The sequence below is a fragment of the Danio rerio genome, chromosome 13 (assembly GCF_052040795.2).
Source record: "Danio rerio strain M-AB ecotype USA chromosome 13, GRCz13ab, whole genome shotgun sequence".
NCBI lineage: Eukaryota > Metazoa > Chordata > Actinopteri > Cypriniformes > Danionidae > Danio > Danio rerio.
In genome coordinates, this window is record NC_141033.1 from 45,207,357 (window position 1) to 45,224,377 (window position 17,021).

General features: G+C 36.4%; 1 protein-coding gene across 5 annotated transcripts; it reads left to right on the forward strand.

Annotated features, from left to right (window-relative positions):
* The first annotated feature begins 6 nt into the window (after window positions 1–6).
* mlh1 (mutL homolog 1, colon cancer, nonpolyposis type 2 (E. coli)) lies at window positions 7–16,392 on the forward strand. Of its 5 annotated transcripts, XM_087277696.1 has the most exons (21): window positions 7–49; window positions 135–255; window positions 2,473–2,563; window positions 2,661–2,759; window positions 2,840–2,984; window positions 3,281–3,479; window positions 3,800–3,953; window positions 4,033–4,124; window positions 4,215–4,257; window positions 5,222–5,310; window positions 5,406–5,518; window positions 5,604–5,697; window positions 6,977–7,130; window positions 9,361–9,686; window positions 11,823–11,947; window positions 12,391–12,499; window positions 12,781–12,844; window positions 13,728–13,892; window positions 15,029–15,121; window positions 15,213–15,323; window positions 16,149–16,392. In XM_087277696.1, the coding sequence occupies exons 10-21, from the start codon at window positions 5,231–5,233 to the stop codon at window positions 16,299–16,301; spliced, it is 1,587 nt and encodes a 528-aa protein (XP_087133822.1). In that variant the 5' UTR covers window positions 7–49; window positions 135–255; window positions 2,473–2,563; window positions 2,661–2,759; window positions 2,840–2,984; window positions 3,281–3,479; window positions 3,800–3,953; window positions 4,033–4,124; window positions 4,215–4,257; window positions 5,222–5,230; the 3' UTR covers window positions 16,302–16,392.
* Window positions 16,393–17,021: the final 629 nt, after the last annotated feature.

Sequence of the window (17,021 nt, forward strand, 5' to 3'; positions counted from 1 at the left end):
GCGGGCGTTCGTTATTCGCGCCTGAACTTCTGCGGGTGTGCTGTAGGACGTAAACAAACCTTCACGTGTTTTGGCTTTGCAATATTTTCTATTCTACAATTGTGAATCCGTCTGAGTGTTTCTTTGTGATCTAGTGAATGAGTTGATGATGGCGGGAGTCATCCGCAGACTCGACGAGACTGTAGTGAACCGCATCGCAGCCGGAGAGATTATCCAGCGGCCTGCCAATGCTATCAAAGAGATGATGGAGAACTGGTGAGTACAGTAATTTACTGAGCAATTCAATAACTTAACTAAAAAAAATAGATCAATATCATACGCGATGGCTCTTTATGTATAACCTACATAATCAATGCTGTCACTAGTGTTAACCACCACCAGTGTTGGGGTAAAGAAAACTCAATTAACGTTACTAAGGTAAAGTTGGTTAATAGTCGCACATTCAGGCTTCATCCTTATAATATACTTTCAGAAAAGTAGTCTTTGGAAATCACTCAGATTAGCAGCCAATTACTATCAAAGTAGTCCAACTTTGTTCACGGTCGATTAAATTGTGCAAATGTTGTTTTTAAGTGAGAATTACATTCTACAGCAGGCGTGTCCAAACTACGGCCCGCGGGCCATCTGCGGCCCGCAATCAGTTTTGTGGCGGCCCGCGAGGCTTTTAATAAATAATAATATAATCTGGCCCGCTATACAAAAATGAACGTAATTCAATAAATAACCACCGGGTATCGCTATTACATGCATTCAATTAAGCAGTAGTTCTTGTTATGATCTATCTATCTATCTATCTATCTGTCTGTCTGTCTGTCTGTCTGTCTGTCTGTCTGTCTGTCTGTCCGTCTGTCCGTCCGTCCGTCCGTCCGTCCGAATTATTAGCCCCTCTTTGATTTATTTCTTCTTTTTTAAATATTTCCCAAATGATATTTAACAGAGCAAGGACATTTTTACAGTATGTCTGATAATATTTTTTCTTTTGGAGAAAGACTTTTGTTTTATTTCGGCTAGAATAAAAAGCGGTTTAAATTTTTTTATGAACCATTTTAAGGTCAAAATTATTAGCCCCTTAAGTCTTCAGAACAAACCATTGTTATAAAATAACTTGCCTAATTACCTTAACTTGACTAGTTAACTTGATTAACCTAGTTAAGCCTTTAAATGTCACTTTAAGCTGTATAGAAGTGTCTTAAAAATATCTAGTCAAATATTATTTACTGTCATCATGGCAAAGATAAAATAAATCAGTTATTAGAAAAGAGTTACTAAAACTAATGTGTTTAGAAAAATCTTCTCTCCGTTAAACAGAAATTGGGGACAAAATAAATGGGGGCTAATAATTTAGGGGGGCTAATAATTCTGACTTCAACTGTATATATATATATATGCGTGTCTGTGTGATGTATGTAAAATTTGGCCCGCAACAACGTTTGTTTTTTTGCATCTGGCCCTCGGCCCAAAAAGTTTGGACACCCCTGTTCTACAGGAAACGTACAATATCTGTCCCTAAAATAAAAACAAATACAGTAAATAAAAATATTTCATCCAAATTTATTAAAAATGGACTGATGGTTGATTTCTGAGTTTGTTCTGTAAAGGAATATGTCATTAATTTGGTTCTCAGATTTTTGTTCTCTATTAAAAACACTTTACAAATGTACAGACCCTGTCATTGTCCTTGTCCTCAGCTCAATTGAACCTACATCTTATTTAGAAAACAAATACTTCCCTCCCTGCTGAAAAATACAGCTTAAACCAGCCTAGGATGGTTGGCTGGTTGACCAGCCTGATTTTAGAGGGGTTTTGGCCATTTCCAGCCTGGTCTTAGCTGGTCAGGCTGGGAGATGACCAGCTAATACCAGCTTGACCAGCCAAAACTAGCTATGTCCAGCTTAAACCAGGCTGGTCAGGTTGGTTTTAGCTGGTAATTTTCCAGCCTGACCAGCTAAGACCAGTCAGGAAATGGTTGGAAACCAGCTTGGAAATAGCCAAAATCCCTCTAAAACCAGGCTGGTCAAAACCAGGTTGACCAGCTAAAACCAGCTAACCAGCATAGGCAGGTTTAAGCTGGATTTTTCAGCAGTGTTACCAAGTTTAAATTGTTATCATTCACAGCAATTGATTAAAATTATAAATAAATTCTACAAATAAATACTACAAATATATAATAAAAATAAATGTACAATTATACCCGTGTTTCTGTCATTCCTGTGACATTTGCGTTAAATTTAGCATAAAATGCATGCAATATACCTTTAAGGCTATGAACACAGGGAAGTTTGATATTCATTGGCTGCTAATATGATTTGCAAAAATACTTTTCTGAAATTATATTAAGTAGATAAAAGTCCGAATGTGTGAATATAAAACCAACTTTACCTCAATATGTGAATATACTGCTGCAAAGTCTATAAAATATATATATTTTAAAATATTTTAAAATATTTTAAAAACTTCATGTTAAATCTCTAGTTTGGATGCAAAGTCTACGAACATCCAGATAACAGTGAAAGAGGGCGGACTGAAACTCATCCTTATTCAGGACAATGGCACTGGAATTAGAGTAAATCACTTCTTTTTTTATCTGTCACACATTAAAAACTCATTTTAAATATTAAGATATATTGTTTGGAGCTTTGTTGTGTGTTTATGTTTAACAGAAAGATGATATGGAAATAGTCTGTGAGCGTTTTACGACCAGCAAGCTGCAGTCTTTTGAAGATTTGTCATCCATCGCAACATACGGATTCAGAGGAGAAGTATGAATCCCTTCATCTGAAAATAATCCCACTGTTTATTGATCAACTTTAATAAATCAGCTCTATTCTTCTTTTTGTAGGCCCTCGCCAGTATAAGTCATGTAGCTCACGTCACCATCACCACAAAAACAGCAGATGCTAAATGTGCTTACAGGTATATATTTATTTTTTTATTTTATAAATTGCATAATACACACTACCTGACAAAAGTCTTGTCATCGATTGGCCCACACGGAATCTTCGCACGCAGAATTCCGCAGATTTTCCGCAGAATTCCTGCAGATTTTTAGCCCATCATTAATTCTGTTTATTTACTTGAGTAAATGTGTAAATCTGAATTTATTCAGTTTTTATTCAGAAATTGATTACTTTTTATTTCATATATTAAGGTTTTAGTTATGATACTCCGCTGGATACTCCCAAAATAATTCCGCAGAAATCTGCAAATTTTTACCAAAAATCTCAGCAGAAATAACAAAAAACGTCCGCAGATTCCGTCTGGCCCTGGTCATCGATCTTAGTTGTACGAGCAACTTGACTTCTAGTTGATCATTTGTAAAATTGGCAGAAGGTAGATTTTTCTGATGAATCATCTGTTGAGCTGCATCCCAATCATCACAAATACTGCAAAAGACCTATTGAAACCCACATGGAGCAAAGATTCTCAAAAAAATCAGTCAAGTTTGGGGAAGGAAAAATCATGGTTTGGGGTTACATTTAGTATGGGGGCGTGCGGGAGATCTGCAGAGTGGATGGCAACATCAACAGCCTGAGGTACCAAGACATTTGTGCTGTCAATTACCTTACATCCACAGGAGAGGGCAAAATCTTCAGCAGGATAGCGCTCCTCCTCATACTTCAGCCTCCACATCAAAGTTCCTGAAAGCAACAAAGGTCAAGGTGCTCCAGGATTGGCCATCCCAGTCACCAGACTCAAACATTATTGAGCATGTCTGGCGTAAGAACGAGGAGGCAGATGAATTGAAGATGAATCCAAAGAATCTTAATGAACTCTGGGAACACTTTCTTTGCCATTACAGTTTTGCCATAGAATATTATTTCATGAATTATATATTATTTTCTTTTGTAAAGTGTAAATTTTGACTGCTTTTTGTTGACAGGGCCAATTACTGTGACGGGAAATTGAAATCTCCACCCAAACCCTGTGCTGGAAACCAGGGGACACTGATTTCTGTAGGTTTACCTGACATTAAGACATTTTTATAACAATATAAATCCTCTATTCATCGTTTCCTTAATGTTTTCCCCTCAGGTAGAGGATCTGTTTTATAATGTGTCTACGCGACGGAAAGCCCTAAAGAGCCCCAGTGAGGAATATTCCAGAATCGTCGAGGTTGTGAGCAGGTGTGTTTCACGACATTCAGAAGGCTCTTCTTTTATCTTTAGATCCTGAATGATTGTCCATGTCAACCTGCGTACATTTCTTTTTGACAGATACGCCATTCACAACTCTGGGAAAAGTTTTTCTGTCAAGAAGGTGACAAGCTTATTTCATAGCAGAATTGATTTTGCCAGCTAAACGTAAATATATGGGTAGAATTTTTGATCAAATGTATGTGTGACTCAATACGTACAGTGCATATTAAATGTTGTTAAAGTTTCATCTTCAAATAAATATGGGCGGTATAATCATAACATTGTAAAAAATAATTACGTTTTCATTTATTATAATGTAAAATATTCTATAAAGTATAAGTAAATGTAATGCCACATACTTATTCTGAGCGGTACCAATTAAAATGTATATCACATACTAAATTTATCATTATGCTAATTTTAAAGTAAAAAGATAATGCCACATATTCTGAGCTGTGGAAATTAAAATATATATCTCATACTAAATGTATGATTATGCTAAATTTAAAGCAAATATAATGGCACATACTTATTCTGAGCTGACTACTAATTAAAATGTATATCTCATAATAAATGTTTTGATTATGATCATTTTAAAAATATTTTAAATTATAATATTTTTGCTGACAGTGGTTTGAAGGACAGTGGCAAAGTGTAAAGTTTTGAAATGACAATTAAATGGTATTGTATGGCTGCACTGAGATCTTTAATCAGAGTCTTTTAATACATCGTCAAATGATTTTTGTTGTAAATACGTCTTTTTATGACCTTTTCTTTTGGTATTTCAACTTCACTGAGTGACATTTTTAATCTTTTTAAACTTTTAATCTGCTGCAAATCATGATAACAACATACAATAGTCATTACTTTCTAAAAAATACACTTAAATCAGGCTGTATTGCTCTTTTATTTATTTTTATTTACTTTTATTTTATTTATTTTTACAATTTTCCTGTTAATCGTTGACCCATATTGTATAGTAAAATGATGAAAAAACACTAAAACTTTAATTAATGATACTCAATTAAATTAAAAGAGTAAAGTCTATTTATAATTGTATAATAAGATTTCATCTCTCTGTCTAGCAAGGTGAGATGGTTGCAGATGTGAAGACTCTCCCAAACGCCTCTGTGCTGGACAACATCCGTGTGGTGTTTGGAGTCGCAGTTAGCAGGTACTTTTATTAGCCTATTCTCAGGTACTGTGAGCATTTTAACTTAAGCATACTTTGATTTGACGTGAGCATCTCTGTATGTGTTTGTGTTTCAGGGAGCTGATTGAAGTTGAATGCGAGGATCAGAAATTTGCTTTTAAAGTGAAGGGCTACATCTCCAATGCTAACTACTCTGTCAAGAAATGCATCCTTATCCTTTTTATCAATCGTATGTGTTATGAGTTTAAATCTACCAAAGTTTTCTTTTTTATTATGGATAAGCACATCTTTTTAATCACCTTGTTGTCTTCTAGATCGATTGGTGGAGTCTAGTGCCTTGAAGAAAGCAATTGAGACCGTCTACACCGCTTATCTTCCCAAAAACACTCATCCTTTTCTTTATCTCAGGTAAATCAATAACTTAATTTATGCAAACATATGTTATTTGAAAATCACAGTTAAGTGAATGTATACTATTCAGCAAGAAATCGAATTGAATTGGTAAAAAGTGACCATAAAGACATTTATAGTGTCAGAAAAGATTTAACATTTTCAATAGATGCACTACTTTTAAACTTTCTAGTTATTAAATTTTGCAAAAAATTAATATGGTTTTTCTCCCATTGACTGTGTTGACTATTTTCAACACAGTAAATGTTTGTAAATGATGCTGAAAATTCAGTTTAGATTCTCTGCCCAGGCCCAGTATGGGTCAGGCCGATATTTCTTGCCACGATCAAGCATGTGTTTTTTTTAGTTATTACTTAATTAGCCTTATTGGGTGAAAAGCTTATGTCATAATTATAAATATTATTTGAATATTTTAGCAAAGACGGCATAAACAACATATGTAAGTCTACAAAGTTGCACAATTCGCAACGCGTGTCATGCGCAGCTCTAGCTCCTCCAACAGCGTCTCCTCCACTGGCACACATTCACACTGCAAGCACAAGCAGAGGTGAAGCAGTGCGTATGTAGAGCAGAAATTGCATAAATCGATGCATTTATTTGGTAAAATTGCAACTTTTCACTGTCATTTAATGTGTTTTTGGTCATTATCAATGCACTGTCACTTTAATCGAGCGTGATAATAATCGCAGCACTGTTGCTTCAGCTCTGATGTGCTTCTTGTGTGTGCGGTATGAAAGCTCTATTATGTTAACATGGACGCCGAAAAAGACACGCACTGCTCATGCTCTACTCGCGCTTGTGGTGTAAAAGAGGTGATAGCAAAAAAATGGGGACTTCCATGATGAACAAACACACAAAGCAGTCTTGCCATGGCAGAAAGGATGACAGTCAGCCTTCAATGTCCTCTTTAGTTACGATCCATTCTGAAAAAACAGTTTACACATTTCCTCCTTGTTGCATTATTCAATAAGATCAATCTAAACTCATTACTGTAGTTTAAACAACTCAGAATTGCAGTTGACGATGTCTTACAGCCGACGTATTAAAAATAGTCTGGTTTAAATCGGGCTCAGGCTCCTAGGCTACTTTCACACTGCGAGGCTTAGTGCTCAAATCTGACTTTTTTCTCAGATCTGATTTTTTTTCAGATCATGGTCCTAAACTGACCCGCATGCTCAAAAGTATAGTTACAGACAGCACAAAATGTCTAATTATGCACACTTGATATTGTATGAAGTAAGCACGCTAATACTTTGCACTTGATCTTGTTCTGAAGTTTAGAGATTGCTCCTCAAAACATTGATGTAAACGTTCACCCGACAAAACATGAGGTGCACTTCCTGCACGAGGACTCCATCATCGAGAGCATTCAGAAGCACATCGAGAGTAAACTCCTCGGCTCCAATTCCTCTCGCACGTACTTCACACAGGTGAATTTTTACTTACATTTAATGTGATCGTTCACCCAAAAACGAAAATTTACTCACCATTTAATCAACTTTAGGTGGTTCCAAACATGATATAAGGTAAACAGCTTTTTCTAGACTGTCGCTAGAGAAGTACAGACAGACACTGTATGTTATAATCATCAAGGAACTGTGAGTGCGTTTACATGGACACTAATAATCCGATTAATCCGAATAATCCGAAGACAATACTCTGATTAAGAGTCTTCCATGTTAAGAGCGATTTTTGATTAATTTGATCTGATTTAGCTCATAATTAAAATAAATAGAAATCGGAATAAGACAGGTGGAATATGCTGATTTTAGTCGCATTATTAAAGTGCAGTACAGATATGTAAACACCGCAATCAAACTATTACCGTTGTGTTAGATATTCGCATTTTGCGACAGGATAGTCTACACACACACACGGCTGTTTCACACTATTCTCTGCGTCAATAGAATCATTGAAGGACCACAGACACCTGCATCATGTAATGCCGAGGTTTTTTCCCCATACGATGTCAAAATCCATTAAAACAACACTCTTCCAGCAGTTCATACTCGCATCCAATATCTCGTTTGTCAAGGGGGGCATCATGAAATGTTCCTGAATGAAAGTGAAAGTGCCAAACTGCGGTTAACGTCGACAAATTAAAAATTAAACACCTGAAATTACAACTCCGGAGAAAATGTGGATAGCGCGGTGACGCAATGACGTTAATCGAATTGTGTTATAACATGTAATACGGGATCATGAAAGAAACATTCAAAAAGTAACTCATGTAAACACCTTAACCATGTTATTGTCTTATTCAGATTAAGGCCAATAATTAGATTACTGATGTCCATGTAAACATATTCAATGATAGCTCAAAGTTGTTTAGGACCAAAATTAACTGCTCCAAAAAGTTTCCTTTAGTGAGCGGTTTCCAAACAAACTGAAGTTTGTGGCGGGATTTTGTTTGAAATTATGCAATTTCAGTTCTTTTTTAAATTTTGTTGGAAGTATACTGGGGCCTGTAGCCATAGACCTCCATAGCAGGCTAGAAACAAGACAAAAACTAAAGGGTCATGAAACTCCCCTCTTTCAGTTTAAGTCTAGCTCAAAGTTTTTTCACAAACCATGAGGAAACCCATGATTTTACAGTTTACATAGTTAAAATGCAAGGAAATAAACAGTAAGTACTTTCATGCCCTGCTACATATATGATAGGCTAGTCATAATTTCATATAGTTTATACACAAAACACAAATTGTTATATCATTATAAAGATAATCATCAAACACTATAAATAAGGAGGACTTCTCTCCTACTTAATCCCAGAGTCTGAATGCAGACACAGTGAGAGAGCAGTGCAGCAGGTCTCTTTCGCTGTCTATTCCAACCATTAGCCCTTCTGGTAATCTGAAAGATTTTAAACGTATGGCGAAACCGACAGCTCGGATATAGGCGATGTGTCTGAATGGTAACAAACTCAACTGATAAAAGACAAAGTCCATCATTCTCCAATTCTCGTATAGCTCTACTGACAAATGCTTGCTACACACAAACAGCTTTGCTGTATCGGCCCTGACAGCATCATGGGGAAAACCATGCAACAAACCCCATGGATCATGAAAACAAACACATACCACCCTTTATGAATGGCTAAATACTGCATGTCGTGCGTGGCGGCTGTGGTCTCACAGCTTGCCAGGTCTGCCCATATGGGTCTGTGATCGAAAGCATGTGCTGTCATCAATAATTTAGAAGCAGGAACTTCTCATAGGATAAGAAAACTCAGTCTATGAATAATAATAAAACAACTGACATGTCATCGCTCCATTAGCAATTGAGCGCTACGTTTCCGATTTTGATCCCGCCCCAATAATGATTTTACACTCGGAAGACAAAAGCTGACAGGAGCTCAAAATGATCCAGTTTTCCCCACAATTAAAGCTTACAGTGATTAACGTTGTCTTAACTGATGCTCAACACACAAATCTGAAAAACATACTTCAGGGTGTCTTTAACTTTACTAAGAAAAGCAGTAAAGTCAATGGCTCCAGTTTCAAACAGATGTTCAACAGATGAAAGAAACTCCTAAGGGTTTTGAAACTAACGAGGGCTGAATAAATCATGACAGAAGTTTTCATTTTTGAGTGAACTATCCCTTCAGTGTGTTTTTTGTTTTTTTTATCTGACCCCTTGACTAATATGTACGATCCACAGACTCTACTTCCGGGACTTTCAGCATCTGCAAGCGTGGCGAAAGCTTCTAGTTCCTCAGCAGATTCCCAGGAGCGAGTTTACGCCCATCAGATGGTCCGCACTGACAGTAAAGCCCAGAAGCTTGATGCATTTCTCCAGCCGTCAGCCTCATCTTCATCATCTGCTGCTCAAAGAAAGACAGAAAAAACCTCCAGCACGTCAACTGCTGTACAAGACTCGGTGGAGCTGGACGACGCAGAGCTGCTGACAGCTGCTGATGTGGAGCCGTGTGACGGAGAGGATCCTCAGACTGATGCTCAACCTCCTGGTGATGAAGCACCACCAAGGTGAAATGCAGATAATGCACTAGGGCTGAGCAATTATGGAAATAAAGTTTTGATATCAACTTTGGCTTCCAACAATTATTAAAAAACATGAATCGAGATAAAATGATTATTGTGTTATATCCCGCCTATTTTCCAGCAGTATGCATTTGTTCCACTGCAAAGCTCAGTTTCACATGAAAATTAGTTAAAGCATGTATTATAGTGTGACTTTTGCAGCAAGGAACGCGCTTCATTTATTGATGTTTATTCGATTCATTAATGTTTTAAAAAGCGTGAAAATGAACGCATGCTGTTGTGTGCGTTCAGCCTCACACACACCATGTTGTCATCTTAAGGTGAGCACCTAACTGATCATATACATGCAAAAATGTGGCACTTAGTAATTTCTCATGTTATTTCCCGTTTGTTATGAAGAACTAACTGAACATAAAGAGTTAAGAATGAAACAGCATGTGAAAGTGAAAACATAAAGCAACTGCACTGGCTCTTAAAGCGACAGCACACTATATTCCATGGTTTCTGCAGGTTTCACAAAGTCAAATTTAAGACTTTTTTTAAGACCATTATTAACTCAATTTCAGACTTATAGGACTTATTTATTATAGATTATATTATAGTAAGTAAATTTTTAGCCACACATTTTAAATTGTCAAAACAAGCACACCCTAGTTGTATTCTTACACATTTCACATACAATCTTTAAAAATTATAATAAACTAAATGCACGCACAACAGTTCGTCCAGGTCAGTGTCCTCACCATATATAAACGATAAATACACAGAGAACTTTTAAACAAACATTATTGTAAGAGCGATGATTAAACCATATTGGTAAATAGAGTTTTGGTAAAAGTTCTTTTATGACGGATTGGATGAGTGTATACCCAATTGGGTGACTTTTTATGGACAAAGAAAAATTAAGACACGTTTACAATTATTTAAGACCTACAAGACAAAATTTTGGTGAATTTAGGGTTTTTAAAATAGGCAAACAAAGCAGCACGGATAGCCGATGTGTCTGAATGGTAACGAACTTAACTGATAAAAGACAAAGTCTGCCATTCTCCAATTCTTATACAGCTCTCTCGACAAAAATGCGTGCTGTAAACTAACAGCTTCGCTATATCGGCTCTGACAGCATCACGGAGAAAAACAAACAACAAACATCGTGAATCATGGAAACAAACACATACTACCTGTGCTGTGCGTGGACACAGTCTCACCCATTCATTGAATCTCACAGATTGGCAGGTCTGCCTTGCCTTCTGGTAAGCACGCGCTCTCATGAATAATTAAGAAGCAGGGCCGTCTCATAGGATAAAAAAAGTTTGCTATGAATAATAATGAGAAACCGATGCATCACCACCAATTTTGATTCCGCCCCAAAAATGATTTTAAACCTGGAAGATGAAATTAGCTGACAAAAGCTCAAAAGTATCCAGTTTTTCCCACAATTAAAGCTGACAGGTGTTAATGTTGTCTTAACTGACGCTCAATAACACACACAAATCTGTTAAAATCTAAAAAAATAAAGTACTCCAGAAAACTGGTAAAAAAAATATCTGATGCGCTGAAGTAAATATCTCTACAGCCACAAAATATATCCAAGGATTTTCAGTGCTATTTGTAATTTAATCAAGTGTTTTCACTTAAAAAATTTAATTTTTTTGACTGTTTGAAGAACAAAACTATCATTTGACATTATTTATTTATTTTATTTATTATTTATTTATTTATTGCCACATCCGCAACTTAAGCTATTTTATGGCAAAATGGATGTACATAAAATATTACATGATAAAAACTAATACAAATAAAAAGTTACTTATACAAATATAAATAAATAAAATTCACACAAAAATATATTCAATGTTAAATATGATTTTTTAGTAAAATTTTTGATAAATAATTTAAGATTCTTCCTGGTAGTACCTTTTCAAAAAAAATATCCATCAAAATACTCTCCTTATAACAATTTGTCTAATGGTTTTCAAAGAGCAGCCTGGCAGTAATATCATTTGACATCAAACAATATAGGTATTAACAATTGCAGTACTCACGTCGCTTTCTTTTCTTCGATGTACTCTGTGGAATCAGAAGATGAGCCTGTTGTGTATCTGTGTGTGTGTGTTTCAGGAAAAGGCCTCATGTTGAGGAGGTGAAGGAGGATATGACAGCTGCTTCTCTTCCCAGGAGACGAATCGTTAAACTGACCAGCATAAAGGAGCTTCGGGACCAGATTGAGCTGCAAACTCACAAAGGTCAAGCAGGAAATAGAACACACCAAAGTTTTTAGTCTTGCTTAAAGTTTTCCTTTTACAAACACGGCCGAAAAAAAAACACTAGATACTTTCCAAGATACAAGCATTCAGCTTAAAGTGCAATTTAAAGGCTTAATTATGTTAATTAGGATATAGTATATAGGCAAGTCATTGTATAACAGTGGTTTGTTATGTAGACAATGAAAACAAAATATCGCTTAAGGGGGCTAAAAAAAATTTAAAACTGCTTTTATTCTAGCCAAAATAAAACAAATAAGACTTTTCTCCTGAAGAAAAAGTATTATAGGACATACTGTAAAAAACTCCTTGCTCTGTTGAACATCATTTGGGAAATATTTAAAAAGAAAAATTCACAGGAGGGCGAATAATTTTGACTTCAACTGTAGTTGCAAGCATTTTGAAGGCTGTGTTTGTCCTCACAGGTTTACAGGAGCTGCTGCAGAATCACTCATTTGTAGGTTCAGTCAGTCCTCAGTGGACTTTGGTGCAGCACCAGACCAAACTCTACCTGCTCAATACAACCAAACTCAGGTGAAAAACCACTTCATTCATGACTCTTGCTATTGGATATATACAGTCAAGACTGAAAATTATGGCAAATTCTAACAAAGTTACATTTATTCAACGTAAATGACATGGGCTTCTCCCAAAAACTAGTAAGACCATATACAAGATGCATCATTGTGGAAAAAAATATGAATAATATTTCATGAATGAATAATTTCAGGCTTGACTGTATATTTTTAAATAATTTCACTATTTTATAGTCAGTTTGTGTTAACAAACATTAATTTCTGTTCTGTTTTTTACAGTCAGGAGCTGTTTTATCAAATTTTAGTCTACGACTTTGGTAACTTCGGCGTTCTTCGATTGTCGGTGGGTTACATTCATTGTATTTTTGTTTTTTAATGGTTTCTTTGTAATTAAAGGCACAATATGCAAGCTTAAACACTAGAACAGTGATATATATTTTGTTTAAATATGTACTTAAATTATCCCATGTTTTATTGTGGTTTTTAAAGCATTTTTATTAGTGGGATGGAGCGTATTATGATAAAACAGCGCTGCATCTTCTCCATGTGATTATGACTTGAAGAGTAGGACGTGGTGGACTGTGGCATAATAAAAGCTCAGCTGCTTTCATGCCATTCACACCTGTCTCTAATCAGTAATTGCTTTAGCACTCTCGTTTTGCTTAGACAGCATTCAGTCTGAAGCTGAGGTCACACCGGTCTTGTCTGCCCATAGACTTCCATTCATATGCTTGCGAATGCATCAGACCGGAAGCGCAAGGTCATACGTCAAGTTTCGCCGGTTGCTGCAGTGCAAAGTTCAAGTTCGGTGAACTCTGACCTGCGAAATTACATTGACTGCGTGAGACCAATCGAGGATCAAAACATGACCTCTATGAACAGGAATGTAAAACATGGAGCAATCGCTCGCTTTTTTAATGTCTAATAATCTTGTTTAATCCGCCCCTTTTTGCAGCGCCACATAACAGAACAGCTTTACTCTGGCATGATAATAAGAGTTGAATACTTTAGCTCATCCATCAATATGATTTCTGCTGTTCAAGAGTCCCGTAGGATGTTATAAAACTCCCAATGATTCCACACTCAATTAGTGTCAACAAACTAAATTTGTTTGTTGTAAATATGCGCCCTCTAGAGGTGCGAATGACATACTGTGCCTTTAAATATAAATAATAAGTTAGATCAGATGAACTCAACAGACATAAACTAAAGTTGTGTTTGTTCAGAATCCAGCTCCGCTCTATGATCTGGCCATGTTGGCTCTGGATTCTGAGGAAAGTGGATGGACAGAGGAGGATGGTCCGAAAGAAGGACTGGCCCAGTATATTGTGGATTTCCTGAAGCAGAAAGCAGAAATGCTGGAAGAATACTTTTCCTTGGAAATAGATGCAGTGAGTGACACATTCTCCACTTATATCAATTTAAGAGATTTGCGAGGGTGAATCTGTGGTTAACATTATCACCTCACAGCAAGAAGGTTACTGGTTCAAGTCCCATCTGGACCAGATGGCATTTCTGTATTCAAAGACATGTGCTAAATTGGCCAGTGCATGAGTGTGTGAATGTGAGTGTAAATGGTTGTTTCCCAGTACTGGGTTGCAGCTGGAAGGGTACCCTCTGCATAGAACATATGCTGGATTAGTTGGCGGTTCATTCCGCTGTGGTGACCCCAGATAAATAAGGGACTAAGCCGAAGGAAAATGGATGAGATTTGCAGTAAGCTCAAGAAGCTGTAACTATTTATTTGAACAGGTTTGGCGTGTCTTAATGTAAATGGATAAAGTCTGCTCCTCTGGGTTCAAGCCTATTTGAGTTTCTTTCTTTCTGTTGACCACAAAACAAGATATTCAGAAGAATGGAGGGGGAAAAACAGCCAATGACTTACAAAGTGTTCCTACTATGTATGTCAATGGCTGAATTTTTTCCAACATTCTTCAGAATATCTTGTTTCGTGGTCAGAAGAAGAAAGAAATTCATAAAAGTTTAGTACCACTTGAGTGGGAGTAAATGCTGAGAATTTTCATGATTGTGCAAACAATCCCTTTAACTGCACAATGAAGCCAGAAGGACTCAAATTCATTCATTTATTTTATTTTCAGCTTAGTCCCTTTATTAATCAGGGGTCGCCACAGCGGAATTAACCACAAACCAGCTGCAACCCATCACTGGGAAACGCCAATACACACACATTCACACACATGCACTACAGACAATTTAGTTTACCCAATTCACCTATACTGCATGTCTTTGGACTGTGGGGGAAACCGGAGCACCCACAGGAAACCCATGCCAACACGGGGAGAACATGCAAACTCCACACAGAAATGCCACCTAACCCAACTGGGGCTCGAACCAGCGACCTTCTTGCTGTGAGGCGACAGTGCTAACCACTGCGCCACCGCGCTGCCATAATTCAAATGATAAAAATAAATTAATACTTTTAATTACTAATTGACTGTGGTAAAATGGCAACGTGATGAAAGATTTCAATGTTATTTAGTTATTCTGTTGTGTAATTTCTTCACAGGAGGGAAACCTGACAGGTCTGCCCATGCTGTTGGATAATTACACTCCTGCCATGGAGGGACTGCCAATGTTCATTTTGCGTTTAGCCACTGAGGTTGGCATTTCATCAAACTCTAGGCTGTAGTTTATAAGGTTTTATAGAAATATTAATAAATAAAAATTCTGATGTCAAATATAACTAACAGGTGAACTGGGATAAAGAAAAGGAGTGTTTCCGTGAATTCAGTGTTGAATGCAGTCATTTCTACTCCATAAGGAAAAGCTACACACTGGAGGCAGACGCAGACGAGCCACAGGTAATCATAATGCTATACACAAACAAACATATATATAGTAATACCAGAAAATATTCATATGAGTATAGGGTTTCTGCGGGTTTAGTCCAGTCAAATTTAAGACTTTTTTTTAAGACTACTATGAATGAAATTTCAGACTTATACACAGCTAAACACTAAGGATTTTTTTTTTTCTGATGGCCTGATTGAACTAATGGAACCGATTTTTACTTGCCTCATCAAAACATTTCTAATTTAGTTTTTTCTTGGCTACAAATTTGAAATCATGTGTTAAAATAAATGCAAAATATAGTTGTATACGTGCACTAATTTTTATTTAACAATGTTTGTTTGTTTTAAAATGACATGTTTTAAAACTATAACGAACTAAATGCATGCACAACAGTCTGTCCAAGTCAATGACCAGATAGCTTCAAATACATGGAGAACTTTTAAACAAATGTTCTTGAAACAAAGATAGTTTAAAATATATTAGTAAATAGGGTTAAAAATGTAACTTTTGTTAAAGTTCTATTGAGATGTATTGTTGGTGATTGAATGGGTGTTGGCCTGATTTGGTAACTTTAAACAGACATAGTAAAATGAAGACCCATTTAAAATGATTTCAGACCTACACCACAACATTTCAGTGAAAGTAAGACTTCTAAAAGCCTAAAATTTAGTTTGTGAAATTTAAGAATTTAAGACATCCTGTCCATAATGCTGCCAGAACGAACTTACCAGCGTAAATTTTTTAAAAGTCAAATAGTTACTAGAATTTGCCTGTGAATGTTTGGAAAAGTCTGCATGTGTGAAAGGGGCTAATGTGTTAACGTGTTCACTCAGGATGCTGAGATGAGCTGGCAGTGGAAGGTGGAGCATGTGCTTTTCAAAGCTTTGCGCTCTCTCTTCAGTCCTGCCAAACACTTGAGTGAAGACGGCAGTGTCCTGCAGATCGCCAGCCTGCCTGACCTCTACAAAGTGTTTGAAAGATGCTGAACTCCAGCACTGTCTAATCGGTTTAATGCTTGCTCGGTGAGCTTTTATAAATGTTTGTACTGTGAATGAATAAAAAGTCTATATTTTTGAAGTTTTGTTAACTGGATTGTCTTTTAAAATGTTAAACTGACACATTTCCACAATGCCCTTCCCTTAAGTCATACAACACTAATTTTGATATCGTCCTGGTTTATCGTTGTTCACCCGAAATGTAACTTCTGTCATCCACTTATCACAAACCAGCGCGAGTCTCTTTCTTCTGTTAAACACAAAGGAAGATATACTGAAGAATGTTGGGAAAATAGCAATTGATTGCATGGTAATTTTTGTTCCTACTCTGGATGTTTTTTCCCAAAATGTTTAGAATATTTTTTGTGTTCAACAAAAGGAAGAAAATCTTAAAAGTTTGGTTTGAAACAGTGTGTGACATACATTGACAATACATGCTTCAGTCATTTATGCATTTATTTTTGATTACATCTAGTTTATTAATAAAACATATTAAAGTTTTCAGTGTTTTGAGGGATATTCTAGGTGTATTCCGTCCTACAGTATTCACTGATTAGCTATTTCAGATGTTACTGTAGATCAAACTACAAACGTTAATCTGCACCTATTTTACGAGAAAACAGTCTTGTGAACACAATGTCTATTGGTGCTCTAGATCTTCCAATTTCAGACTTTTACCAAGAATAGACTGATTGGTGCAAGTAATGCATA